Source organism: Excalfactoria chinensis, chromosome 3 (genome assembly GCF_039878825.1).
Source record: "Excalfactoria chinensis isolate bCotChi1 chromosome 3, bCotChi1.hap2, whole genome shotgun sequence".
Taxonomy (NCBI): domain Eukaryota; kingdom Metazoa; phylum Chordata; class Aves; order Galliformes; family Phasianidae; genus Excalfactoria; species Excalfactoria chinensis.
In genome coordinates this window covers 79,778,192-79,805,011 of record NC_092827.1, presented here as the reverse complement: position 1 = coordinate 79,805,011, position 26,820 = coordinate 79,778,192, and the positions used below count along the sequence as shown (strand labels likewise).

The window sequence follows — 26,820 nt, the reverse complement described above, 5'->3', positions numbered from 1 at the left end:
GTCAGTAAACATAATTGGTATTATCGTTTTTTTTTCTTTCTACCTAATCAGAAGGTACTTCACCTATTTGTTCATATGCTTCAGGGAAGTCTTTTACATTCGCTTATGTGTCAGTCATTCTTTTTTCATTCCGTTTTCTACCGCATGACTAATTCTCTAGGTGAAATTTGTATTCAGCTGTATTTGTTTGGAAACTAGAATAAAATGTCCATTTAAAAATGTCTTTATCACAAAGCTAACTTCTGAAAAGTCAGCTTTTTTTTTTTTTCTTGCACATTAAGTAGTTGGATTAAGAAAATATTCTCAGTTAAATGAATTTCACTTGGAACAGTCTCATAGTTGGAAGCCGTAGACTTTTGGTGATGAGTGTATGCATATAACATAGGTTAGAAAAGGAAAGTAACCTTTCCCATTTGGTTTTATTTAATCAAAGCTTTATTGATCCTTCAGCTTTGAAAAGCTGCTCATTAGTCTAAAGGAATGGAGTGAGATGAAAGGAAGAAAGAGAGGAGAGGGTTGTGGTTTTTTTTCTTCTTTCCCCTTGTTTAATGGAAGAGATCCTTTATTTTCAAGACTAATTTCAGCACTTCATCAAATTCTAACTTCAGTTTATTTTCTTGTTTTACTTAATGCTGCCCATCACATGCTGCAAATATAAGCTGTGTTTAAACAATTAAGTAGTGCGTGTTGTGGGCTTGACTCAAACAGCCATACTTTTAAGGAGAGTCCTTCCGAAACCTGAATTTCCAGTTAACTTCTCTGGTGTGGCATTTCTATGTACTTGATCTCCGTTGGATTAGATGGCACTTCCCAGGCTATTGAGTGTACTGGAACAGTGAGTGGAGTAATTTTGAGCACTAGCAGTTTGAACAGTTTCAGGCGCAGATAAGCTGAGTTTAGAAACGCTGTGTAGTTTCGCAGACTCATCATCTATTTTGTAATCCTCCTTTCAAAGAGAATTTACACTTCTGATTTCTTTTTGCTAGAAACATCTTTAGTCCAGGTGACAGTTTACAAATGTTGCAGGCTAACTGTATACTTTCTCAGTTTGGCCTTTTTTTTTTCCTGAGGGCATACAAGCTTGCAAGTCACATTCTCCTTGTCTCCTAGTCTTTCCCAGACTAGCATTTAGAATGTTATCTTGACCCATGCCAAAAAAACCCACCACCACTACGTGTAACCTTATGACTATGTGTATTTTTGTGCTTGGTATCATTCCATAAGCTGATCATAAGAGTTCAAGTTCTCCAAGAAAAGCTTTCTTGTAGTGCATAAGATTCCTACATGCTCTCTTGTTTTTGCTATGTAAGGATATGACTTGTCTTGACAAGTGAGACAAATGTAGCAGAGGATTATTGGAAGGGTGATGACACTTTTCCATGTTCAAATAAATCATTTTCCTTGTCCTTTCTGGACAGTAATAAAGGAAAGTAAAAGCATGTGGTAATTGCCTGTGTCAAGATAAAGATGATCCATTCCTGCATTACTGTTTGTTAGCCCCACGACTATAAGGAAGACTTACAGTTCTTCTGTAAGGGAGAATCCAGCTCTTCCTCTGCCCTTCTACCTTACGTACATCCTGCCTGCATTGCTGCTTCTGGCTGATGGGGGGACAACTTTCTGTAATGTACCCATACAGCAGAAATGGGCTAATGCAAGAATGTGTGGTGCAATCTGAAATTGAGAACTGCCTAACTGAGAATCAGGCATTTTGTTTGCAGAACTTGTTTGCACTTTTGCTTAACAAAAGCTCTCTCTTTTAAATGCTGATCCACATCAGAGGAGGAGACTTTGTTCTGTACCTCATGTACGCTTCAAAGTGCTATTGCCAACATTTATGTCAGCTAGGCAGGTAGCATGCAGTTTATTTGTGCTGGCATCAGTGTAGCTTGTAGCTGTCTGATAGGTGAAAGCTCTGCTTTGTAGATGCAGGTGTTTGTTAAGTTGTAATTCTGTTTTCTCTCTTCTGCACCAAAAGTACATATCAAAGTGTACTCCAGTTCAGTGACTGCAGTTTTACACAAGAACTCTTACTGGTGCTGCTGCCTGGCAGTGATGCAGTGAGCCCAAACAGTACATCCCAATGGTGTATCATCAGCACAACCACTCTGTATTGTGCCCCGTCCACTTGGCTTTTCTACTTCTCCACTTTTGTCTACTGTATTTAGACTAGAGAAGAATGTAATTCTTCATCCATGGAAGTACATGAATAATGTTGATCAAGTCAACAAACCTTGAGAGATTGCTGCTCTCACCTGTTTGCTGTAGTCTAGCAGAGCCATCTCCTTCACTGCGGTCCCGGTACAAACCAGAAATGTACAAATGCTCCATTGGGGTTCCGAAAGAAAATACATAGGTTGCTCTGAAAGTAATGCCTTCTATTTATTTTCAAGGAAACTGCAACAGATACAGAGAGCACAGTAGTACTATCTGGTACAACAAATTCTCTGCTGTGAAGTGCTGTTTTTCAATGTAGTTGCCACCACTGGATGTACGTTTTTCCAGCAATAATCAAGAGCCTATGAAAATCTGCATCTATGAAGGTGATCCACTGGCATCATTGTTTAAATGCACCACTCGCTGCCTCAGTGTGCTCACATCCCCTGTTTGGTCTCCATAAAGGTTCAACAAGCATTAATGAATATCAGTGGGTGCCATTTTTCTGCATGGAGGAATTCAGACACACTTTTGCTTCATCTGCATTTCCATGTCAGATGCCATTGTGTCAGACTGTCCTTCTGCTGCCATCTGACATACAGCATCAGCACGTAGTGGAATACTGGCAGGAATGTTCAATCTCTACTGCCATATGACTAACACCTGCCTCTGATGCCATAGACCAACAGCATGTAATAGAGGCATTACTTTTGGGGCAGTCCTTGTGCCTTAAGGATTTCCATAAAGATGCTGTAGGTTGCTGATAATGTATACAGAAGTGAACAATAAGAAAATGGCGGGGCTGACACTTCTGTTAGTATGAGGCTTTCATTAGCCACATTCTGCAGTCATTGCTTTTACCTTGCAATTATGTCACACCAGTGATGTCTGAAGTCCAGCAACGTTCAATTTAGTAATTCAAAAGCTTAACTGAACCTCACGGTAAATTTTTAGCAGCCTCTTTTGGGGTTTCTTTCTCAATAGCAAAAAGGTCAAACCACATACTGTTGCGGGAGCACTTGTTCTTCCTGCTGCGGTAAGTGGCTGAAATAACACATGAAAGACAATAGGGTCACAAGCTAAAATGTATTCCTTTGTTAGCAAATAAATTCTTTGCTTGGGATTTGAAGGAAGAAGTGTTAGAACAAATAAGAATATATAAGGAAAGTTACTGGTGAAGACGCTGTAAGCCATAAATTACTTCCTTAATAAAAACAGTGTTTCTGACAAACAAAACATGTAAGTGTAACCACTGGTGGAGCAGCTGCTTTGAGGATGATGAAAAGATGGTTTCTAGTGTGAGGTTGCAGTAATGGCATCACAAGAAATCTGCTATCAGTTGTAGTTAAGATTTTGCAGCAGAGAAACCAAGAAGTACACAGAGCGATCCAGGGTGTTACCAGTTCAGTTGTTCTGTAAGCACAAAGCCTTTAAACTGTAGAATTATTATTATTGTAATGCAGGGGGAAGTGAGCAGGAACGTCTCTCACACACAGTTTGTATATAATTTATAAATGTACTTAATGGAGATGCTTGCTCAGTAGAATGAAGATTTGTGATCAAAAAGTGTGGAGACTGCTTTGTTGTCGTTTAAAGTCCAGGTTCAAAGATCTGCCGTGAAGCTGTAGAGCAACCAGCCTGCAGGCGTCACATCTTGATACGCTCAGCAAAGCAGATGTCCTTGGATTGAGGTGGCTGACTTCTGCCTCGCAGGGAGGTGTGCGGAGCTGACATGGAACTGGTGGGGGGAGGTGACTGAAGTGGCTTTTCAGAGCAGTGCTTGCCATCCAGCTTCTTTGTCTTGTTAAGTCTGAGCTTTTTGCTTTCCAAGACACCATAGTGTGATTGCTTGGTTGAGAGCTATGCTCTAGAGCTGGCCTCTTGGCTGGGAGAGTGGGGCAGGATGGCCATAATGCCAGTTGTGCAAGGGTTTGGTTGTGCCTTTCAATTCTGCTGTCTTTGAAAAAGTGTTTACTGCACCTCCGAACTTAGTTCGTGTGTGTGTACATGTTTGAGGAGCTGGTCTTGTTTTGGTGTGGGCTGACTTCCTAGAGCTGTGCTGAGGTGGCTGCAGCTGCCCAGCAGAAGACATCCTTTGCTGGGAGGGCTGCAGGACTGAGGATGTGTAGCTGCTGTGCCATGGTTCTCACCATGGCTTACCTTGGGACAAATTATTTATGTTGCTGTAGTAATACCATTACATATCGTCAGCATAGCAGCTCGTTGGCTTCTGGCCAGGATAGCCTGTCTGTGCAGCTGTGAGAATAGGTGTGTGAGTTGCAGGCTGGGACTGATGCTTTTGGCAGTTATAAGTCCATCCTAAGCTCTTTTTTGAGTTCCTATCTATGTGCTTGACACAGACATAATACCATGGAGGCCTGTGTTAGAATGAAAATGATGAGAGCTGTGAATTGACTGATGTATCCCTCCTAGTTAGTAGGAGTAATGCTGCTATTCGAGGAACTAGATTATGAATTGGAAAAAAAGAAGAAAGCTACCTTAGCGTGCTCTTCTCCTTAGCAGTTGTGCAGGCTCCATCTATTCACAGAGCTTTAAAGACCTGCCTGGGTAAAGCCCTGATGAGCCTGTGCTGACCATTTGTCAAGCAGCAAGTTGGACTGTAAACCTCTCAGGACCCCATCCAACCTGAATTTTGCTGTGATCTCTGTTGCTGAGAATGAGCCCTTATGTCTGTTTGCACATGTGTTTTCCGGTTCTTTTCATAGTGTCACTTTGGAACATTACAACTACATGACATGTTTTCTTCCTTTGGGAAGGACTGGGTGAGATGAAGCTGGAAATAACCCTTCCTAAAATGTCCCCATTCAGGTTTCCATGAATGAAAGCAGTGCATTTGAACTCTAGGGAGGAATTTCTTCAGTCTGTGACAACTCTTATATGCCTTATGCTGTGTTTCTTTTCTGGCATAAATGCAAATTAGCTTCAGAATGGCAGAAGAACAAGCAAAAATTAGAGAGATAAAGAGCCAGAGATAGTTTTTTGGAGAAATAAAGGAAGCGGATAGAAGCCTTTCCTTTATTCAGGAAAGAAAAGTACTGCTTCTATACATAGAAAGCTGCTGCCTCTGAAGTAGGTAGAAAGAGTTTATTTTTTAATGAAAGGCCTTTCTTTGACTTGAGCCATAGCCATTAGAAAATAGTATCTCCTGTATGTATAAAGTTTCTGTGGTATGTATTTGCATATGTTTGTTTATTTAAATCTGGGCATCTGATTCTTATGAGACAAAATCTTGGTATAGGTGAGTTATAAGTTACTGTGGTCTTACAGTACCTGGTTTAAAAGAATTCCTCAACCAGCTGTCCAGAAAGCATGTAGCTTTATGCTTTACCCATGAGTTAATTCAATCTCAGCAGGAGCTATGCTTTGCTAAGTCCAGTTAGTGCTCTTCTGTGGCTTTTGGGGAACTGAGTTGAATGAAAAACACATGGAATTGTGCAAAGGTTTTTCTTTGCTGATAGCAATGGAGGAGAGTCAGTGGAGTTAGTGCTGTCAGGGCTGGTGGGTATTTAAACAGTGCTGTCCACACACAGCTGCACTTCAGGCAAATCTGTAATTGTTGGGACTTTGCACTGTGAGAGCTGAACTGATGGCTGAAGAGCAGGAATTTGTTTCATCCTTCATTTTTTGTCTGCTGCATTTGCTCCCTGACTGCTCTGATTTTTCTTCTTGTATTTCGGCGGTGAATCTGGTTCAGATACTGCAGCAGATCTTACCCTCTGATAGCATCAGGTCAGCACATACAGTATGAGCAGGAAGCTCTATGACTAATTTCACATCATGTGGGTCATTATTCCTTCTTGCCCTTTGCAAGTGGAAAAACGTGTGCAGTGTAGCATACTGTCTTCTCTCAGTATGTTGTACATGGCTCTATGATTACTGCAGCAAGAAATCTTTTGGGAAGTGTTGGTATCCCAACCATTGTTCTGCCCCACCTCTGTTTTTGTGGCTGTGTGGATGGGTATGTTTGCTGTCACTTGGTGCTGGCAAGGGCTGCTCGCTTTCTTCCCCCACATCAGAGCTTAAAGATAGTAGCTCCTTGCAGTGGGTGGCAGCCTGTATGTAAATGGTTTTTGTCAGCCTGTTCTGTGTCAGCCTGTGTGACATCTCCCACGATAAGCCGCCTCCACACAGCCCATGCTCAGGTGGCTCTTGCAGCATCCAGATCAGAGTGGTGACTCTGAAATGCAACACTTTGCTGGATTTATTTTTGGTTAAGGTGGATGGCTTGAAATTCAGAGGTGAATTGAGTCAGATCTGAGAGTAATATTTGTAAGTTGATGTAGCTTTACCACTGGATGTTTTCTCTTTCTGTATTGAGTTAACATTCTCTTTTCCCTCTCAGTACGTAGCAACAGAGTGAGGAGAAACTTTGAGATAGTAAGGAAAAAATCTGGACATAAAGCCAGAGGCTTCGAAAGTCGATTGGAGGACAGAATCAGTTGGATTTTTCCTATGCAAGACGGATGTCAGTAGAAAGGAGACAATAAAGAATGGTTGTTAGTGATAAGCAGCAAGATAACTGTCCCCCAGGATTTTCAAAGGTGCAGGATACTAGTGTGTGCTTCTCCTTAGTGGGTCCTGGGGGATGTGCCATGGAGCCCTGATCTGGGAAAGGGCAGTGGGGAGCCTCCTCCTGAACTCTCATGTGTGGGGCTTCTTCCACATAACTAACTGCTTGTGTCTGCTCAAAGGCAGAGCTTGGGACAGGAAGACTCCTAGCACGGTTACCAAGGGGATAAAATAGAAACATTGAATGTGAAAAATAAACAGAGCTAAGGCCGTCTAGGAGTCTCAGACTCCTCTAGAATGAGTGCTTCTGACATGCTGTTCATCATGGAGTAGCCTGGCTCCCCTTTGCCATCTCACAGTGGTTAGCCACAGAGGCCTGAAGTGAGCTCTGCTGGGTGTCCAGGACTGTGTACAAGGAAAGTGTGGTTCCTGATATGAGCCGCAGCTCTTCACATGGGGCAAATTCTTCTGGCATATGCAGCAGTGGTCCTCATTGCTTCCCTGGAGAGCCTGTCCAAACAGCTTATCCTTCAGACCTGTGTCAGGAAGGCAGGGATTTTGTGTTACATCTTACAAGATTTTCATTACTATTGGAATGTTGTTACACATAAAATTTCATAGGAAATGCACACTAAACAATTTGCAGCCTGTGTGGACTACTGGGCATCTGTGCAGTTGTTTGGTGTAAAAGACACTCAGGTTTCCAAGCAGTGTTGTGGGGGATAAGAATCTGTATAGATCAGAATAAATTTAGTCTGCATACATATAGCCTCTCCAAAAGGATTTAAGGAAATAAAGGATATAGTGGTGGGAGTCCAGACAAGGACTGGGTAGTAAGGGATTTTTGTGTAGGGACAGTAGCTATGAGTCTCTATTTATATGCTGTATGCACGTGTCCACATGCAATTTGCAAGTGCTCAGATTTTCCACAAAAGGCTTCAGGTCTTTCCGTTCTGTGTTGGTGTCTTTCTCCACGTTTCTTCCTCAAAACAGCTGCTATTGAAAGCTTCACTTGGAGTAGTGGATACTCAGATATTCTCAAATCCATCGCTAGGGTGTTTCTGAAATAGCACTTATATTGAAGCACCTGAAACCTATAGCCATCTTTGGAAATACAGGCCATAATTTCCCTGCTTGCTCATCCCTGATAGAGGATTTGTATGTTCTGTCTTCATGAAGTGTTCGAAAGGTGCTGTAGAAGCATGCAGTGGTACCATATGTTAGAGCAGCATGACAAAAATGCCTTGCATGTGTAAGAATTTTGTCTTCCCGGGATCTTCTCCTAAAAGTCACTAAAATTATGGGGAAATCTACATACGGAAAAGCTTTGCTGTCAGCCAGCAAGTAGAAGTATAACATGGCTGCATTGCTGTTAGTGGATGCCAGTTAATGAAGGTGCTGCTATTTTGCAGGTCTGTCTCTGGAGCGCTCAACCAACTCAATCGCCTCACGTGCTCGCCTGTGTGAAAGGGAGGAGGAAGTCATGTCTTGCTTTGAGACTGCGTGTGTCATTGCTCAAGTGTACCTGCAGGAGCTTGAAAAGGTAAGTAATGTGCTCAGGGTGTTACCTGGTGACTTGAGTAGAACATCCAGGAATTTTGGCTGCAGAATGGTGGTTAAAATGTCAAGAAGTTATAGACAATAAAGAGAATGAGAGCAAATCTGAAGGAGCCAGGTGTCATTTCTGCAGGCTGAGCTTTTCAGTGTAAGCAGTTGCAAAACAGTTGTTTGTCTGGTCTCTGCCAGTTTCTTTTGAGAATGACATGTAGAAACCAGTTTTGCCTGTAGTAAAGTACTGAACAGTTGAGATATGCTCAGGTCTGTATCTCAAATCTAGCTCTTAATAAGGATTACAGGCTTGATGGGCCAAGTGCTACTATGAAGGAACCCTAGACATTTTAAGTATCTGCCATGTAAATGATATACAATATTGGATATTGAGATCTCTAACAAGCTACAGGTTACCTTTTGGCTTGATCATAGCACGTTAGCTGCCAATGCTTTGCAATTTCCAGATGAAACTGGAGGAACCTGGATCAATAGCGGGTAACTGCTTAGCCTGATGTTGGCTAAGGATGCTGAGTAAAATGAGTACTGAGCTCTGTACTGAACTGTAGTACATGCCTGTTCCTTGCTGAGTACATGCTTAGGTATCTCTATCCCTGTACCTTTGACTAGCAGCATTTAACAGGAACATGCTATATGTTTTCACACTCTGTCCTCTTCCACACGTTATGCTTGACATGAGCAGCAGTGGGCATTATTCATTATTTTGTACTTCACAGCCTCAGACCTTCTGACCAGATATTTCTCTTCCTCTCAGCAGCAAGGCTGCTGGTTTTGCTTCCAGTTGCATTAAAACAAGAAAAATAAGCTTACAGCACACACAGAAATCCATTAAGTAGCCATCTAACAAGTAGTTTGGTCTGTTTCCGTGCAAGTAAAAGCTAAATGGCCTTTTTATTTAAAATGAAGTGTAGCCTTTTCATTGTAGGAGAATGAATTCCTGCAGTGCTGGGCATGGAATTGTTTTCACTGACAGCTTGTGTCCACCAAGAAGGGAAAAAGTTTGAACAAGAATTTGTTCATCATCTAGACTGAAAAGGATGCAGGATTCCTGATTCACACACTCAGAGTCCATAGAACCTTCTCATTCCTGGAAGTAAAGTACTGCTTTGGAGGGTATACACAGTGCTGCTTCCAGCAGTGAAAGCTGTTTGTTAGCTGGTCTGGAAGATGGAGCTTCTAAGGAAGCCAAAGCAAGAAGGGTTTGGTAAGACTAAAAGTGGAAAGGCTAAGATTCTGCCATCAAAACTCCTTGTAGTTTACTGACTCATAAATATTTGTCATGTGGTATCCCACTTATCCCCACTTAAACATTGTGTTTCTATTTCTATGCAAGATGCTGGCTCTGTTGGTCAGAGTAGTACTTAATATTGGTATGTAGCTTAATAAAACATATTAAGAATAGAAAGTAGCAGATGTTGGTGTTTCAGAACTCACACTGCACATAGAATACTTCACAGAAGTCACTGTATAGTTTATTTTAAAGTTGTCTTTGAAAGGTTATCAGAGTAGCTAATGAAGGTAGGTTTTCAAGTAACCTGAATAGGAATCTGATGACAGAAGCTAACATTTTATTTTTGGTTTCCTGTGAGAAGTGGCTAGTTCAAAGCGTTTTCTGTTATCCCGCTGATTTATTTCCTCACAGACCTTAAACAACACACATTCGAGGAGTATAAAGGGCAGCAACACGGCATACGCTGAGTTTGAACTGTCCTACTTCCTGGAAGCAGCTCTACAGAGTGCCTACGTGACTCATTTGAAAAAGGGGTAGGTGGATGCAGATGTTAGTAAAAATAGATAATACTGCATATTTCATCTGAGAACAGATGAGAATTATGTATTCATGTGTTCTGTTGTGACTTTTTGTTGCTGCTGTTGACTTGCTTCAAGGTTTCTCATATCCTACCCCTCCCACCCGCCTTTCCCTCTCATCCTAAGTCCATACTCACAAGTAGGGTGGGGTTCAACTATTTTATTGTCTTGACTCAGCTCTGTTCCCTGTGGAGATGAGAGGAGTCTGACCATAGAGAGCGAGTGGAATGCAAATACTACTGAATTCTTTTTGAATGTGCAGCCCCAAGGCCTGGTTTAGAGCTCAGTGAAGTGTTAAAGAGTTGTTTCTTTTAGTTATTGAAGGTGTTGAATGTCTTGACCAAACCCCCAGATCTGTGTGGTTTAACTAGAAGGAACGCTCTTTTTCAAAGGCCATCAGTGAGAGCACAGTGACCCCCAAATACAGGCAGTATCTTCAAATCTATTTAGCTGATGGAGAGATTGCCACGTGTAGATAATACTTGTAAAAGTTCATCCTTCCCTAGTCCTGTTTCTTTAGCTTTTGTTCTTATGGAATCAGTTACTGAATTTCTCACTGTTCTGTAGAATGTAATTGGTCAAAGGTTTGTAAACTTTCTTTAGCAAACCACCTTTGAAAGTAGTTCATTTTTGTGGCTTTTATAAAACCTTCACTCCAAAAGATATTTTCTCTCTTTTTCTTACCTCCTTTTTCCTTCTGAATGAAATGGAGAAGAAAGGGGGAAAGAAAAACATGGAGAGACAGAAAAAGAGAAAACGAGGGAAAAGATCACAGCAAAAATCAGTTTAAATTCTTCTGTAGAAAAATCCCAAATATAGTTTGATTCTGTTGTTGCTGCTGCTTCTCTTCAGGTTTTTGTTTGTTTGTTTGTTTGGTTGTTTTTTTTTTTGTTTTTTTTCTTTCTTTTCCCCCCAGTAATGATTTAAATACATCTATGAATATGCTTGGTGTTCTCGATTGTTTTATTTGTAGCCGGGATTAAAGGCCTTCATGTACACTGCAGTTGTACTTACTATAGCATGTCCATGCAGGGTGCCTTGAGGTGAGCCTTATTTAACCTAATGGCTTTATTCATAAAGACCAGGTGTTACGAAATGACCCCTTTAGTCAACTGCCTGCAAGTTTATTTGTAAGGAAGTACAAGGTTCCAAGATGTAGTCCCAGTGATACAAGATACATATGTGGTTTTCCCACAAGAGATGATGGTTGACCATCTGTAGCTCAAAGAGTGAGCTTTACTGGCCCTTTGCCATTTTGGTAGCAAACAAAAAGCTCAGGTCTTGCCAGTAAACTCATTAGCCATGTAATAAAATAAAATCTCATTTAGAACATATGGCACTGATGTCCTCTAGGCACCTTTTGAATAACGTACTCACTCATGTTCATTTATTCAGCAACATTTGAAATTCAATCTTCATCACTTCAATATATCCAGTGGGTTGTTTTAGCTATTACTGTGAGCCCTGGTTGCTCTCTTCCCACGTTATTATAATGACAGCCTTTTAAGAAAGAAAAAAAAACCCAGCTCAACAGGAAAACAATTGGGAATCAAAATACATGTGTGAATTAAGCACCACTTTGATTATAAGCAGAATCGCTGCAGTAGCAGCAAAACGTTCTCTGTAGCTGTCTCCTGATGAAAAAACAGCCTCATTACTGCTGTGGAGCTGACATAGTTGTGACAAGAACAAAGCCCTGTTAGTTTTGCACCTCTTCCAGTGCAAATCAGAAGCAAAAGCCAGTGAAATTAAAGGACCAGAGGGAGGAAAATGAGACAAGTGGGAATCCCCTTTTTGTGTCTGTGCCCCTGCTTGTATATTAATGTGCAGTTTCTGCCACGAGAGGGCATAAACAGCATTGGGATATATGAAGGAAAAGGGTGGGAGGGTGAAAAGGGAACAGGCCTTTTCAAATATTTTGTGCTGGGTCCTGGTAGGTGCCATGCCCTTCCCCCTGGCATTTGTATACAAAACGGCACTTCATTTCCTAAAGGGGAGCTGATGTCTCCCTCAGTGGATGAACTGGGAAAGGAAAGGAGTGGTACTGTCCTGCTTTGTTCCTGCTGGCAACCTCTTGGATCGTGATCAGGGATCATAGAGAAATGCAGTGGCTAGGTTGGAAGCAACCTTAAGGATCATCTAGATCCAACCTCCCTGACACTGGCAGAATTGGCAGCCCGATATGTCAGATTAGGTCAGGGCCCATCCTACTTGACCTTGACATCTCCAGTGGTAGGGTACCCACAGCTTCTCTGGGCATCCTGTGTCAGCCCCTCACCACTCTCTGAGTAAAAAGTTTAATTTAATGATCCTTATGGTCCCTTCAAACCCAGACCTTTCTAGAGCACTGTGATGTGACTTTCCTGTGTACAATTCTAGGCAGTTCTCTGTGTGTGCAGCCACCACTGGAAAGCAAATAACACAGGAGGCAGAAATGTCCTTTCCCCTTTAGTGCATGGTGGAAAAAAAGGCATCTCCCTTACTCGCACCCATGCAAAACAAAGGTGCGTGCTGCTAAGGAGCAAGCTGTGAGGACCAGCAAGTCCTACAGCTGTGGCAGTTCTTCTCCCTGTTAATTGACGTTAACTTAAAAATACTGTGTTGCTGAAAGCACATCTCCTGCAGTTGCAAATAGGATTCATCTGCATGAAGTAATGGTTATTTCTGTGTGACTCTTCTAATGGTATTTGAACTATGTATGGAGTAGCAAAGGAAATGAAAATATCCGGGTGTTCCAGAGGAAGTGGATGGTTTTGGAAGCTGTAGGTGCTTCTGAAAAGAATGGTTTTCTGAAAAGTAAGTATGAAGTGCTTAGTAAAAATCAGATTTCCTAATGACCCCTCAAGCTAGGAACCTGAGTTACTTTGGAAAGCCCTGATGAAATTGGCTGCTAGGGAAAGCATATGCAGTTCCTTCTTTCTCTCTTCCCAAGTCATTTTTGCAGAGCCCTCAGTTCCATTTTTTAAATGTTATAGGCTTCTGTTGCATGGGCACTTGGAAAGAGTAACTTCATGCATGTGTGAGTGTTACCGTAGAATCTAACAAAAAAATTGCCAGAATATTAATCTTTTTCTGAGGAATTTGTGTGGGCTTGCTTGCCATTTATCCCTTCTTCAATTCTCCAAGTCTAGCATCTAATAAAGAAAACTTAGGACAGTGCAGCTGTTAATTCACAAGTGAGTCTCACTGCCTGCTAGATCAGTCTATGGGGGCTGCTCTAAAACCAGTGCCTCTTATTTTGTTATGTTGGCCCACAATGTCAGAGGTGGATGTTGGTGGTACAGCAGCAGAGGTTGAACCTTCTTGCCAGTATCCCATTACATGTTGTTGCTGTATGCCGGATGGCAGCAGAGGAACAGTCTGACACAATGGCGTCTGACGTAGAAGAGTGTCTGAAGCAAAGGTGTGTTACTGAATTCCCCCATGCAGAAAAAGTAGCAGCCAGTTGACATTCATCAGTGCTTGCTGAATGTTCATGGATACCAAGCAGAGGGTGTGAGCACAGCGGGGTGGTGGGTGGTGCGTTTCAGCAATGGTGACAGTGGGTTACCTCCACTGGTGCAGATTGTTATGTGTGTGGTATGCAGACTCTTATTCATTGCTGACCCCCCCGAAGAAAGATTTGAGAGTATGCTTTATCAAGTAGCGTTATTGTATTCTTTGTATTGGTTGTAATTTCCATGGAAATAAATGAGACCTTACTTTTGGAGCAACCAGCATAGATAAATGCTAAGCCTTTTTCATTGGTTGGTTAGTTTGAGGTTTGAGGCTGTGCTTTTTTTGTGTTTGTTTTGGTGCTTTGCTATGGTGGTTGTTTTTTTTTTGAGTCTAGCTTGCTTGACAGGTTGATGCTGGGAAACGCTAATGTGCTTTGTTATAGTTAGTTGTCTTTTATCTTTCATAAGAATCTGAGGTCTAGTTCTTTGAGTCCTTTTTATGCCTGTGCATAAGCAGCTGTCTAAAGAGAGAGTATGAATTCTTAGAAAGCTGGGAGAGATATAGGAGGTGCAGAGTGGGCATGGCATTGCTGCTGTTTGTGTGCTTTCCTCTGGAGAAGTGACTCTGCAAACTGCCATGTAACCACCTCCAGATAATCTCTTCCATTTGTTACTGGCTGTTTTTACAGTTAATAAATAAGGATAAGAACACGATCTTTTGGGGTCTGCTTTGGCTCATTATTTGCATTCTATTTTCAAAGACTTTGCACAGAAAACAATGTACTTCTCAAGTTTCTTGCCTTAGAATTTTGTGTGGTGTTAAACAGCTAATGTGACATTTGTGATATGACTATTTCCATTCATAGCCCTGTAATTGCCCTGTATTAATGAGGGTACTTCTACCAGGAAAACAAACAAAAAGCCAAGCAATCCCTAAAGAACAACAACAACAAAACACAGCAAAAATGAAAAACAACCCACAAAAATCAAACAAACACACAGGTTTTAATTCCATACTGGACTGAGTCATTGCTCAGCGTGCTCTCAGTTGCTACTTGCACTAATGGTTTTCTGCGTTCCCCTTTATTAAATTAGCTATACTTGAATTCGGAACCACATTTCATAATGGCTCTTAAAATATCTCTCTTGCCACCCTTGTGGCTCAAACCACAGCAGTTCATTTAATGGCCAGGTGCTGTTTCCTTCCAGTTCCTCTTTTCTTAATTATTATTATTTTTGTTTTATTTCTGTGGCACCTTAGCAGTGCAGTAGGGGCCTACAGAATCTTTCAGCTCATTTAATTTCTGTCATCTAATGTTGACTTATGATGCCTTGACTTGAACCAACAGCACCTGGGATTTCCAGGTACTCTGTTGAAGTCACGAGGTGCTCAAGATTGCTTAGTTCCTGACCTAGATAAGATCAAGTGGATTTGCCATGGATTGCTAAGGGTTACGACTACATCCTCATCCACTCATCTGCATGTGCTTCCTGCTGTTCACAGACCTACTTTTCTGTATTCTTCAGGTTCTATTTTCAAAAATCTCATCATGTGCATGCTTTATGTATGAAAGGCATCTGTTAACAGAGCTGTAAGTTAGTTATTGTTTTCAGTAGTACTCACGCTTAAAGTGAGGTGTGTGCTTCTCAGCCTTCCAGTGCCTTGGAGCACTGAGTGGAAGGGGGAGCTGCTTCTTGCAACTGCCTGCTGTGTGCTGCTACCCCTCTGAAGGTGCTTTTGGTGTTTGTCTGGTGGTCTGTGTTCAGCCCCAGAGATTTGTGGTAGGGCAGCAGCTTCCCATTTTTTCCTTCATTTACCTCAGGTTCATATTCCTTAATCTTCCTTTCCCTGTCAGTTCAGAAAAAGATGGTCCTCCTGTGAGGCATCGACATAGTTTATGGCCTTGTCTAAAAGCTGGAAGTGAAACAGTGCTCTGATGTTCTGAGAAGAAAACTGTCTCTTTTTTAGTACATTCTCTAGGTTTTTAGTCTCTAAATAAAAGCCAAATGGGGAATTAATTGGCTTTGCAAATTATCACTAATCTTCTTTCTGTTGCTAGTAAATGGAATTCATTGATGCTTTTAAGACAAATACCATTATCATAACAAGAAACCTAAACATATGCATTCTTGAAAGTGTCTTGGAAATGTCATGTACAGCCTTTTTCTTCTTCTGAGCCTCTTAAGGAGCCCAAGGAAGTACAGGAATGGCCTGTACTTCTTAAGTAACTGAGGGGAGCAGTTGGGCTGGTGCTTTCAGTTCAACTGTGGGAATGTCTTTTTCATTCTTCAGCATTAAATAACTTGTGAACAATTCTGTTTGCTTTGGTGTGACTGCTCATGTGTGTGAACGGCACCCTGTGCCTAATTGCTTTCCTTAGTTTAAGATCCAGAACTATATGTATGTGTGAGTATTCTTCCCTGAACCCACAAAATGCAGCAGGTATCTTGGCTCTCTATTTGGAACGTGTTCTGGAGCTTTAATGTCCAGCTTATTGAAACTTCCTCAAAGAAGTTTTCCATGAAAAACTGAGAAAATCTTTTACATAGGGGAGAGTGGAAAGGGTAAAAAAAGAGATGGCATCTAGTAAAACTTGTGCTTGTTTTTTTTTCTCTTGCCTCTTACCATGTCTGTAGATCACCCACAACTGGGTAGTTTGCAGAAGTCTTTTCTCTATGTTTAAAACTTGAACATTAAACTTGGTTGGAAGGAAGGCCACACACATTTGAATTGTGTGACTTGACGTCTGTAGGCCTTAAGGTGGCATTTCCCAAAGCCAAGACTTGAGACAAAGAGCATCAACTTACTTTTTTTTTTTCCCCAGAAAATGTTTTGCAATGTTTCTTGAGATGTTTACGGTTGATTTTAGAGCACAAGAAGATTTGCAGTGCATGGAAGTAGGCACAGACACAATCTGCATAATTACTTTCAGAATTTAAACAGATTCACAGAGGTGGTTGTTATGGTGTGTGGCTTTTTAACAAAACCAAGATGCTGCCTGCACAGAAGATTTTCCTGGAAGAAGCTGAAGTGGCATTTTAATATACCAGAACTACCGCTGTCTGAATGTCTTTAATTCAAAGCAACATTGCTCCTTTTCTGTTGGCTTCTATTTCTTTGTGTAGCTTCCACCTTTCAGTGAAAATGAGCTGAACTCTTGTAGTTACTGTGGTGGTATGGCCATGTCCTTAACCTGGAGGAGCTTACAAGCTTCATGTGCACTGATATGTCCAATGTTTAACTGTTCCTCCCTCCATCTCTTTCGACGCTTAGGCACATGGTTAAGATATCATTTTGCAGCTAGGCTGGTTTAATTACTCATGGTATATGCATAGTAATGTGATTATTATTTTTTTCAGCCTAGCCCTCTTTCACTGGAGATTAAGTTGTGCTTGTGGTCTGCTACTCAACGTAGCTGCCTGACAACAAACTCTTTAAACCACTGTAATTTCATTACATGTCTGGACCACCAGGCACAAGACTCTTAAGTGCCTAAAAGTCATCATCATTTAAAAGAATCATTTAAGCTCGGTATAATTCATACCAGTCCAATCTGAGTGTGCGAAGAGGGGATGTGAATGCTTTTAAGAAGAAGCATCTGCTTTATAAACACGAACTATGAAAAGCTTCCAAATGTCCCCTCTGTTCCTCAAATGTGAATGTGATCTTCTCTGAGGAAGCCATCTGGAGCAGGCATGCTACAGTCACTGCCTCGCTCGGTGCCATTGTCCTCTGCCTCAGAGTGACTCGTCTCAGTGCCACACGCTTGGTGCAAGGGTTTCCTTTCTTGGCTTACATGAATGTCACGTTTATTGCCCACCTTTGGTGCGCCATCAAAATATTTCTTCTCAAATATGTTGGTTTGCTTTTACCTTTTGTTTTACGGTGTTTTTTTTTTTCTGCCTTCCCCTTAGCAATATTGTGAAGGGAATGAGGAGTCTGCGAGAAGTATTACGGACTGTGGAAACAAAAGCTACTCAGACCTTCAAAATGGTAAGGGGAATGAATGGGAGAAGGGAAGGTGGGTGTAATGTGCTGTGCAGGAACTCTGTTTTTTAACCACTGCAGTAGGACAAAAAAAATGTCTTCACTTGATTGCTTGGAATTTTTTGTTTTAATACTTCTGGGAGTGATATTTCTAGTGATGTCCTTCATTCAAAGCTCTATCCAATCGAAACCTCTGAGCCCTCAGATCTGGACATATGGGTTACTTTGTTCTCACTCTCTCCTTTTTCTGTTTTTTGGTTTGTTTTTTTGTTCTCTCAGTACTTTTTTTGTCTGCTGTATAAATAGGAATAGGAATGAATTTAGTTTGACAGTGCTGTCCCTTGTTTTCTTTCTCTCGCTTGTCAGTGTGTGCATATACAACTTTTCAGATTTGCATGTAGCAGCATTAAGTACTTCTGGCTCTTGCAACAAATAAACAGGGCGTTTTTTAAACTAAAGTGCTTCTGTGTTCCTCATGTAAAACTCCCTTTGAAACAATGTAGTGCAGATTGATTGTTATTTTTTGTGTTATCTTGTTAATCCCGATTGCCTCTGATAAAGACATCATGGAGAAAGTTATGTGCCTCATTAACTGGGTAGTTTAACTTAGATGGTTCTTTCCTATCTCCACTTTAAGAAATTTTGTCATGAAGTTACTCATGATGTGATGAAATCAACAGCATGGAAAGTAGCAACCTTGAGCATGAATGAGAACTTTGCAGCCTTAGAAGCATTGCACGGATATGGCTAAGCTTGTTTTGTGTTTTGTTCGGCTTTCTGTGTTTTGCTTAACATTTTGAAGATGGAGAGCAGTGGGTTCCAGTGAATGGGACTGATCTGTGTGTGTCTTCCTCACATACAAATGTGGAGCTGAAATGAAACCTCAAACAGAAGGGGTATCCTGTGTGCATTTTTGCTCAGATTTCTCACATTTGCCTATTTTTGAACTTCTGTTCTAGAAATAAGTCTTCTTGTTACCTTGGGATCATCTTCCACATGTAGTCGAAAGTGCAGATGCACACCAAAGTTTTTGCAATGAATTAGGAAAGGTGACTTAATTGTCACACTCAAATGGTCACATCCTTTCCCAGAGTGAGATCGGGACTCAGGGGATTTTTTTGCTCATCTGTTTTATCACTACGCTGAAATGAATGTAACCATCTGCTGTTCATATACCGTGACAGAATGTGGCACTCAAATGCTCCCGTCCCAACGCAACTGGGGAGAGCTATACAGCGCCCTTGGGGAAGAATGTTATTCCTTAAGGGGAAATTCGAAGATGTCCATCTAGTAGTTTTTCCTGGGATTTCCATTACACTGGAAGTTGTGTTTTCATTTTCTTGTTTAGTTTTGAAGAGCTGTCAAGAGGGCAAAGGAAGGAATGTGCTTAATTAAACAAATTTTTCATGCATGAAAATGAAACACACAGGGTTTTTTTTTTCCCCTAATTTGTGGGATCACAGTGTTCTCTAAGCATAATGATGCTTTTTTTAGCCAAAGGCAGTAATAACATAAATCACAGGCTTGGCCTGTTCTGGTTTGTTTGGTCTTATTCAAAACAGGAGTGAAGCTAATTTACACAGCTACTGTACTGTATGTTAAAATCAAAGAAACTGAAAGTATGTGGTTCTTGCCTTTTGAAAGGCTTATCACAAACTGTACTCCTTCTTTTGTGTGGAAACAGTAAAGATCTTTCTGTTGCTGGCATAATATTCTTCCCTCCACTCTAAGGCTGTAGGAAAAAATACAGGAGAGTTGGATCCTCAGGGTAAAACTGACTAAATAATTACACACTGAGACAAAAAATGATACTGGCTAATGCTGCAGTGCCCTCAGCCATTTTGCCTATGGTTGCTTGCTATAAAAAGCATAGAAAAGCTTAGTTAGAAACAGAAGGCTTTCTGTAGGTTGTCGGTAGGAGTGTGGGGAAGGTCTCAGGGTTTCCTGGGAGTTGTATGTGACAATATTTCTTTAAGGCATTGCCGTACATCCAAATCAGTTTGCCATTTGCTAGATACAGCTATGAAACCTGCCTTTATCTGATGCTGAAGGAAGTGTGTGCTAGCGTGTGTGCTAGCGTGGCTGCATTTTAGACTAATTCGGTGATTCCGTGTGTGGTGAGGCAGATGAAAATAAAGAATCTTGCATTAAAATAAGTTATTTTTCTGAATCTGATCACATGGATTTTCTTAAAACTCGTGAGGATTTGTTTAATCCTACAGATGCAACAGCTCAAGTGGAGTAATGTTTCAGTTTATCAATCATAACTATTCTGGTATTTAAAAGAGAATGACTCTTGGCAGGCTCATACCATGTCCATAAATAGCATAGGAAATAAATATGCAGCAGTCAAAGAAAAGTTAAAAACTGTTTACTGGTTTTAGGACAGAAGGGCTGAATTTTCAGACTACCTCTGTTCTGTGCTGTGTTTGCTGTGGTGTAAAGCACCATGCTACTGAGAATTCCCAGAAGATAGCCCTTGTTTTGATTTCTGTGCTTGTTTGCACACTTATCTATTTACACTGAAAAAAATAAATAACAAGAGGTTTATTGTATGAGTGTAAACAGAGACAAATGCCAAAGGTTGTATTGCAAAGTCGAATTAACTGGCTGCCTTTTGGGCTCAACTTGACAGCTACATAGATATGAACTAGAAAGCAAGTATTTAAGGACGCTCAATGGTCAAACAAGGGCATGTGACATTGCAGTCTCAGTATAAAGTTCCTAATCTTCTCTTTTCTGCCACTATTACAACAACAACAAAAGAGAGGGAGAACTAATACTGAGAAGAAGCTATAAAGAGCTGCATTTGCACCAACAGCTTAATGCCTGCTCTTTTAAACCTAAGACAGAAGTTACCTCTGGGCTGAGACTTGCTTGCAAAATCTAGATGTTGTGAAAGCGTCAGAGTTCCATTACACTCAAACATAGCTACATTTGTGAGACTATAAGTAGTCCATGTGGCAATCTGTTGTCTTCATTCTCTAACTTGTCCCTTGTTGTTAGGCCTTCGTGATATGTGTATGGTTGTTAGGTGTGTCGGGTATGTGTAAAGACTTTACTGATGCATCTTTCTGTTTACTGATCTCTAGACTGCAGCCAAACAGCTTGGCCAAGTGCTTCTTCATTCTTTAAGTGAAGACTGTTATTGGAGCCCTTTATCTGATCCTCTCCCTGAGTTCATGAACAAGGAAGATCAGTCTTACGTTAGCAATCTTCTTTGTCGGAAGCCCGAGCTATACACAGAAGAGAAGTAAGCATCATTTTTTAATTTTGGATTATTGACAGAAGGAAAAGGGGGTGTTTGGATACTCTACAGTATTGCTAATTGTGTCACTGATTGATGTACTGGCTTTGGGAGTTCTTGTTTTTGACTTCATACCAAAAGGCCTGCTGGAAAAATAAACCATCAAACCTGGAGTATTGGATTTTCTTCCGCTCAAAGGAAGAAAATCCAACCAAAAAGCTGTCTTTGCTAAGAAGTGGAAATAATCTATATATGGTTCAGAATAGCTCATCTTGGATGTGTTTCAGAGCTTTTAATTGTGTAAACCTGCAAAAGAAGGTATTACCTAGCAAATGAATTATGTATGAGATGTTTCATGTTACTGCTCCTCTTGTGAAATGAGAAAGAGAGGCTGATAGGATAATTCTTGACCTTCTTCAGAAAAAATGCATTCTGTCTTTCAGTGTTTACTGCCCTCAGGACAACGTAGAAGAGGCTCTGCTGCTCCTCTTAATCAGTGAATCCATGGTAAGCCAAAAATAAGTTTGTAATATTGATAGCACAAAAGGAGTGTCTAGAATTTCCATGTCAGGTCTTCTGGTTGGTTTTGTATACAGAATCTTCCCTAAATAAAGAGAAATGAGGATTTTTACTAATTAACAGGAAATGCTATTTATTCCTTTACTGGCAATACCACTTTCATTAAGTGAAACCTCAATGAAGAATTTGGGGAATTGTCAAGAAAAAGAAATGCTGGTGTTCACCATAGTTGCATGCTATTCTCTACAGTGCCTCTGCTTTGCTTTGTCAAGGTCTTTTTCTGCAGTTAGAAAGTGCTTTTTGTAATTAAAGTATAGACTGCTGGACCTGGAGCTTGTAGCGTGCCAAGTGTAGCGTTACACTTCCATTAAAATCAGAAGGGCTCATGTCAGTGTGACTTGTCTGGGCTGATCCTTGTAGGAGGAGGATTTGGAGCAGCAATAATACTGACTGCTGCAGCCATCTCTAGGGCTGGGCTTGCAGCTGAACGATCTTAGGGGACCTTGAACACTATAGTCTTGTTCTGCTGAGGGGAATACAGGTTATCTCTGTGTTATCCAGTAGTGCGCAAATGACAGACTGATCTTGTAGTTGTTATGGATGAAGCAGTATGAAAATGCTATTGATAGAGTCTGGATTGCTGTACTGACTATAAGATTTAATAAGTAGGCTTGTCTTTAAGTACTGTCTTCTATATATAGGAACTGTCTGTAGGTAGATGCAAGGCATTTTGATCTGCTGCACAAAAAGCGCTTAAATAAACTAAAGTCCACGGTGGACCAGCACAAGAATGATAACAGACTGTTTTTTGGGGAGCAGAACATCTGAATCTTCACTTTCCTCTTAACAGTAGACTTGCCATTAGTTTATTGTTTTAACTGCTTAGTTTATTGTTTCTACTGCTGTGGAAGGGGAAATTTTGCTTAATTTATTATATAATGAGGCATCTTTTCTATTACACTGTTTTGTTGTAAGCTAGTGAATTTTCTCGTGTACAGGTTTGCTGGTCATTTGGAGATGTGTTGTTATTTTTTATGTGTTAAATTTGCTGAAGCTTATGGAAAATAAGTTAACAAGAAGCAGATTTCCAGTTGAGGTCTCCCTTATGATATAATGTTAACAACCAAATAAAACATGGAACAAAGACATGTCCTGAGCGAGAATGTAGATCATCAGAGAACCGCAGAGTAAATATGTGAGAAATAGGCTGAAAGGAATATGGGATGTGGTATATGGGAGTGAATCATAGCTAGGCAGTTTGCTGCAACAGCTTAAATGCACCATACACTTCTGTTTGTCTCGCGTTCCTAAGGTGAAGCAACACCTGCTTCACCAGGACCTGTGCAGCTCCACAGAAGATGTTACAGGTATTACAAGAACTCTTGCTTGTTCTTGCTGCAGGGGGGAAGTGAAAGAAAATGCATTTAAGGTGTTATAAGCCTCATCCTATGCTCCAGAAAACCTTCTCTGACTCTCAGTCGTCCTGGGTTTCAGCTTATGATGCTGTCTGTGCTTTTTGCTTCTTGCCTCCACTTCCACTGCTTTTGAAGGGAGCAGTCTTGCATATTCTGGTGGAATGAAGTAAGAATATCTTCTAAAGTGATAATAAAGTGTTCCTTCAGTGTTTTGCTCACTTAGAGCCTAAATATGTAAAAATCTAGTAGTGTGGTAGACTCTTCCATAGCCTTAAAAATGTTCCAGAAGGTTGTGTTAACACTTTCAAGAAAAGCTTTTTCCTTGTGGCCCTCTCCTTAGTTGCCTCTCCTGTATTCTATCCATCCTTTTGATAACAGAAACCTGTTTTCACAAGCAAAGACATCTCAGTAAACAATGAAAAGCATCCAGTTATTGGTTTTGGCATGGGCTCACCCTTTGTGCCAGATATTACTGAGCTGCAATGGCTGGCTGTGGAGCTCTTGTGGAGGAATCTAAGTGAACCAAATCAGGCACCCTGAAGAGTATCACAGTCAGGGCTGTCTGTAGGGGAGTGGATGGGCTGTTTGTGAGAGGAGAAAAATGTTCACCCTCTAACCCGGGAGGAGGCCAGCTTCTACTGCCTCTCACAAACTTAGGCTGTATTAAAATGATGGGTTCTAGTCATGCACTGAAAAAATGGATCATCCTATTTTTAAACTGCCAGTCCCATTTCTGCCCGTGTTTACCCCACCAAACCCAGTGGCGCTGTCTCTGGGAGGGCTGTGTGCATGTCCCACACGGTGGGTGGGAGTGGTGCTGGTTCTGCTGGACCTGTCAGCACACTGGGACTGTTGTGCTGCTGGAGGCATCAGGGGGGTTGGGCAGGGCTAATTCTAACCACAGTTCTGTTTGTTTCAGTACCTGTTCTCCAGAGTTTGCTGTGGTTGTGCTGCCCCTTAAGATAAGCTAGAAGTTTCTCAGAACATGGAATGGAACCGTTTCTATTCCTTTTAGTGTGTATTTTTTATGTTAAAAGAAAAGCAAAACCAAAAAATGTTCTTAATTTGTATTTAGAAATCTTCCCTTCTTGAACCAGAGGTCTAAAATACAGTCTAGAATCCTTTATTAGGGCCTTGCCAATGCTGGCTCTTACAGCTAGGGATTCTGGCTGGCATGGTCCACCAAACATACTGAATAACATGATATTTTGTGTTCACTTCAGTCATACTGGAAATGAAGCTCCTTGTATCCGAAACTGATAAATTCTGTTCCTGTGTAACAAAGATTAGAAATGTCATCCCCATCTTATCTCTGATTTGAATCCCTAAAGGCAATTTGACCTTGGAAAGCCTGAGAGCACAGAGCAGATGGTGAGAGGGGAAGCAAGATATTGGGACTCGTCCTGTTCTTTTGGCCAGTGAGAGCAAGCTCATGGTTCTGAGCATGCCTTTAAGGGAGCAAGATTCAACACATCTGTGTTTAAACAGAAATCATTAAGATGATTCTCATTGGTCCTGAGAAGATGGCTTGCTGGATGTTTCTAGTGGGAAATACAGCATCCCTATTAATTTATTCATGAATAGTTATAATGTGAGTTGCAGAGAGTTGAGTAGAGTTTTTCTTCTTTTGCTTTGCAGAAGATTATCTTATTTCTAGAATTGCAGAGAGGATGCAAATTCTTGAGAGAGAACTCTCTGAAATGCAGGTTACTAACAGTAGATGTATGATTTTGGTACCTAAGTCTTATCCCATAGATAAACCTGCCTTTGGATATGGTGCACAGGGACATGATCTAGTGAGAGTTGTTAGAGTTGGGGTAGTATCATTAGATTATAGTTGGACTTGATGATCTTTAGGATTTCCAACCTGAGCAGTTCTCTGAGTCTATGATTGTCCTTTCTTTTTCCTTTCCTTTTGTTGGACGCTTTGGCTGAGAGGAATCATATGCCTTGCTTTCAGTGGACTTTTCCAGAATTAGTTCTGCTCCAACACCAACCATTAGAACATACCTGGTCAGAGAGATGACAGTCACATTTTATAATCAAATGCCAAAACAAGGGGAAAATGGAGGAGAGTGTTCACACATTAGCTGTCCAAGGATAATTTGAATATCTTAAATGCTTTGCAAACTGGCCATGTGTTGAGTGTGGAAAATAGCCAGTAGTTTCTACTTATTTGGACTGTAATTCTCCAGCAGCTCGTAGCAGCTGTCTTTCTAATTGTCTGTTGTTGTGAACCACTGATGCATTTTGCTTGAAAGTGCTTACATTGAGGGAAAGGAGAAAAAAGTAACAATATGTAGAATTAATATGCTCACTCATTGGCCAAACCCTCAGTAAGTTGGATAGGGACTGATTTGTTTTGAGGACATGGCTGGCTTGCTTGCTTACTTTGACTTTATGGCTGCATTGTGCCTCCTTGATGTTTATAGAAATGGAGTTATGTACTCATTTTAAGTGAAGTTGCTGCTCATACAAACCAAGTCCTTTACCATGCTCTGTTGTGTTTTTGTTGTGGGTGAGAGAGAAACTCAGCCTTCCAACCTCTTCATATTTATGGGCTTTTTTGCTGAGACAGATAATGGGGTCTTGTAGTCTGTAAGCTGTTGCGTACCAGAAAGGAGACAGATGCCACACAGTTCATGCAGGCAGTAAGTTTTCATTGTCTGAGCTGCTGCTCTGAAATAGAGCAATTTGGGCATCTCAGTCTGAGCAGATATGGGAAAGGTTGGGGTTTAGTATTTCCTCTTTATTCCTCCTGCTTCCCATTCTCACAACAGCCTTGTGGTCAACCTTGAGTATTTTATTTGTGTATATTAGTGAGATGGGTCTTCAAGTGCTGTGTAGCGATCATCAGTAACTTAGAATTCAGCAGCCTTTTACATCTGAATGAGTCTATGCCACTGCAAGTTCATTCATTTTGTTGGCAGCACAGGCAAAGCAGCCAGAATGGAGACCCAGAGGATGTGGGCTGAGCATTTCCCACCTCTAAGCAGAGGCATCAACTGCATGATTTCAAAGCCTTGTTGTCAGTCTTACACACATGGCATTTGTTTTTCCTCTCTTAATGTTAGTATTGAATCACACCAATTACATTATTACAGTACACTGTAAAACATGCTGCAGTTCTGTATAGATGGGTTGCAGTGGATCTGGCAATTATGTCTCTTTTGAAAAGACACAAGTTGAACATTAGAATGCCCATGAATTAAGGGGCAGGCAGCAGGCACTCATTAAAGATTTTAATTGCTTTCTTTTTCTTATTTGAAACAAAGCAGGGGGAGCCATCTTTCAAAGTGAGCAATTAAAGGATACTTCATAGCTAATTGTAGTGTGAAGGGACTGATCCATGGAATATACTCTATTGAAATGCATATTATTGCTTGATGTTTTATTAAGAAGCACATCTCTGTACTATGGTAAAATTCAATTTTCTGCAGCATAAATGCGTGTGTAATAGCTGATGAAGTAATGGCTGTTTGGATTTCCTGTGGCCTTTTTCCTTTCTACAGATGCATTTAATAAACATACCGTAAATAACCTGCAATTATCACGTGGCTGTGGCATAACAATGTCAGTGACGTACAGCAAATCTCTGTAGATAGGCAGGTTATCCTGATGTAGGTATGCTGTATATGTGGGTATGAAGATGCAAGCTGTCCATAGCTCAGCAGGACTGTTAGGCACATTGCTGATCTACATAAAAGCAGATGTCTTCCCTGCTATAACCTGGGAACATCATGGCTGAGCTGTGTGAGCTCGTGGCACCAGCTGCAGCCTGCGTGGGTGCATGCATCCTGTTGCTGCTGGGAGGGTGCTTGCTGTCCTGTGTTGGCATCGTGTCTGTAATGAGTCCCAAAATATGCAAACACACAGTACGTCACTGGGTTGCCGTGTTACCCTGGATAGAGAGGGATTGACTTTTATATTTTCCTCTGTGAATATGTCAGTCCTGTTGGTAGTGACCCTCTTCATTCTACACGTTCTTCTTAAACAGAGGGTCTTTTCTGCTGGTGTGACTCACCAGCTTTCTGTCCTGCCCGTGTGCAGTGAGGCACGTCTATGTGACAGTGGCAAAGGGAAGAATCATACCGGGCATGTCAAAAATGTATTTGTAGCTCTTCTGGTTCTGCTTAGAGTAGAGGAAGA

At 41.1% G+C, this 26,820-nt stretch overlaps 1 protein-coding gene across 2 annotated transcripts in view; it reads left to right on the top strand.

Annotated features, from left to right (window-relative positions):
• TTC7A (tetratricopeptide repeat domain 7A) overlaps nt 1-26,820 on the top strand; it is a 157,516-nt gene that overhangs the window by 7,814 nt on the left and 122,882 nt on the right. For both annotated transcript variants that reach the window (XM_072333365.1, XM_072333366.1), the window contains 5 exons: nt 8,100-8,230; nt 9,899-10,020; nt 17,418-17,496; nt 20,583-20,743; nt 21,181-21,244. In XM_072333365.1, coding sequence (XP_072189466.1) covers nt 8,100-8,230; nt 9,899-10,020; nt 17,418-17,496; nt 20,583-20,743; nt 21,181-21,244 — 557 coding nt within the window. The remainder of the gene's footprint in view (nt 1-8,099; nt 8,231-9,898; nt 10,021-17,417; nt 17,497-20,582; nt 20,744-21,180; nt 21,245-26,820) is intronic.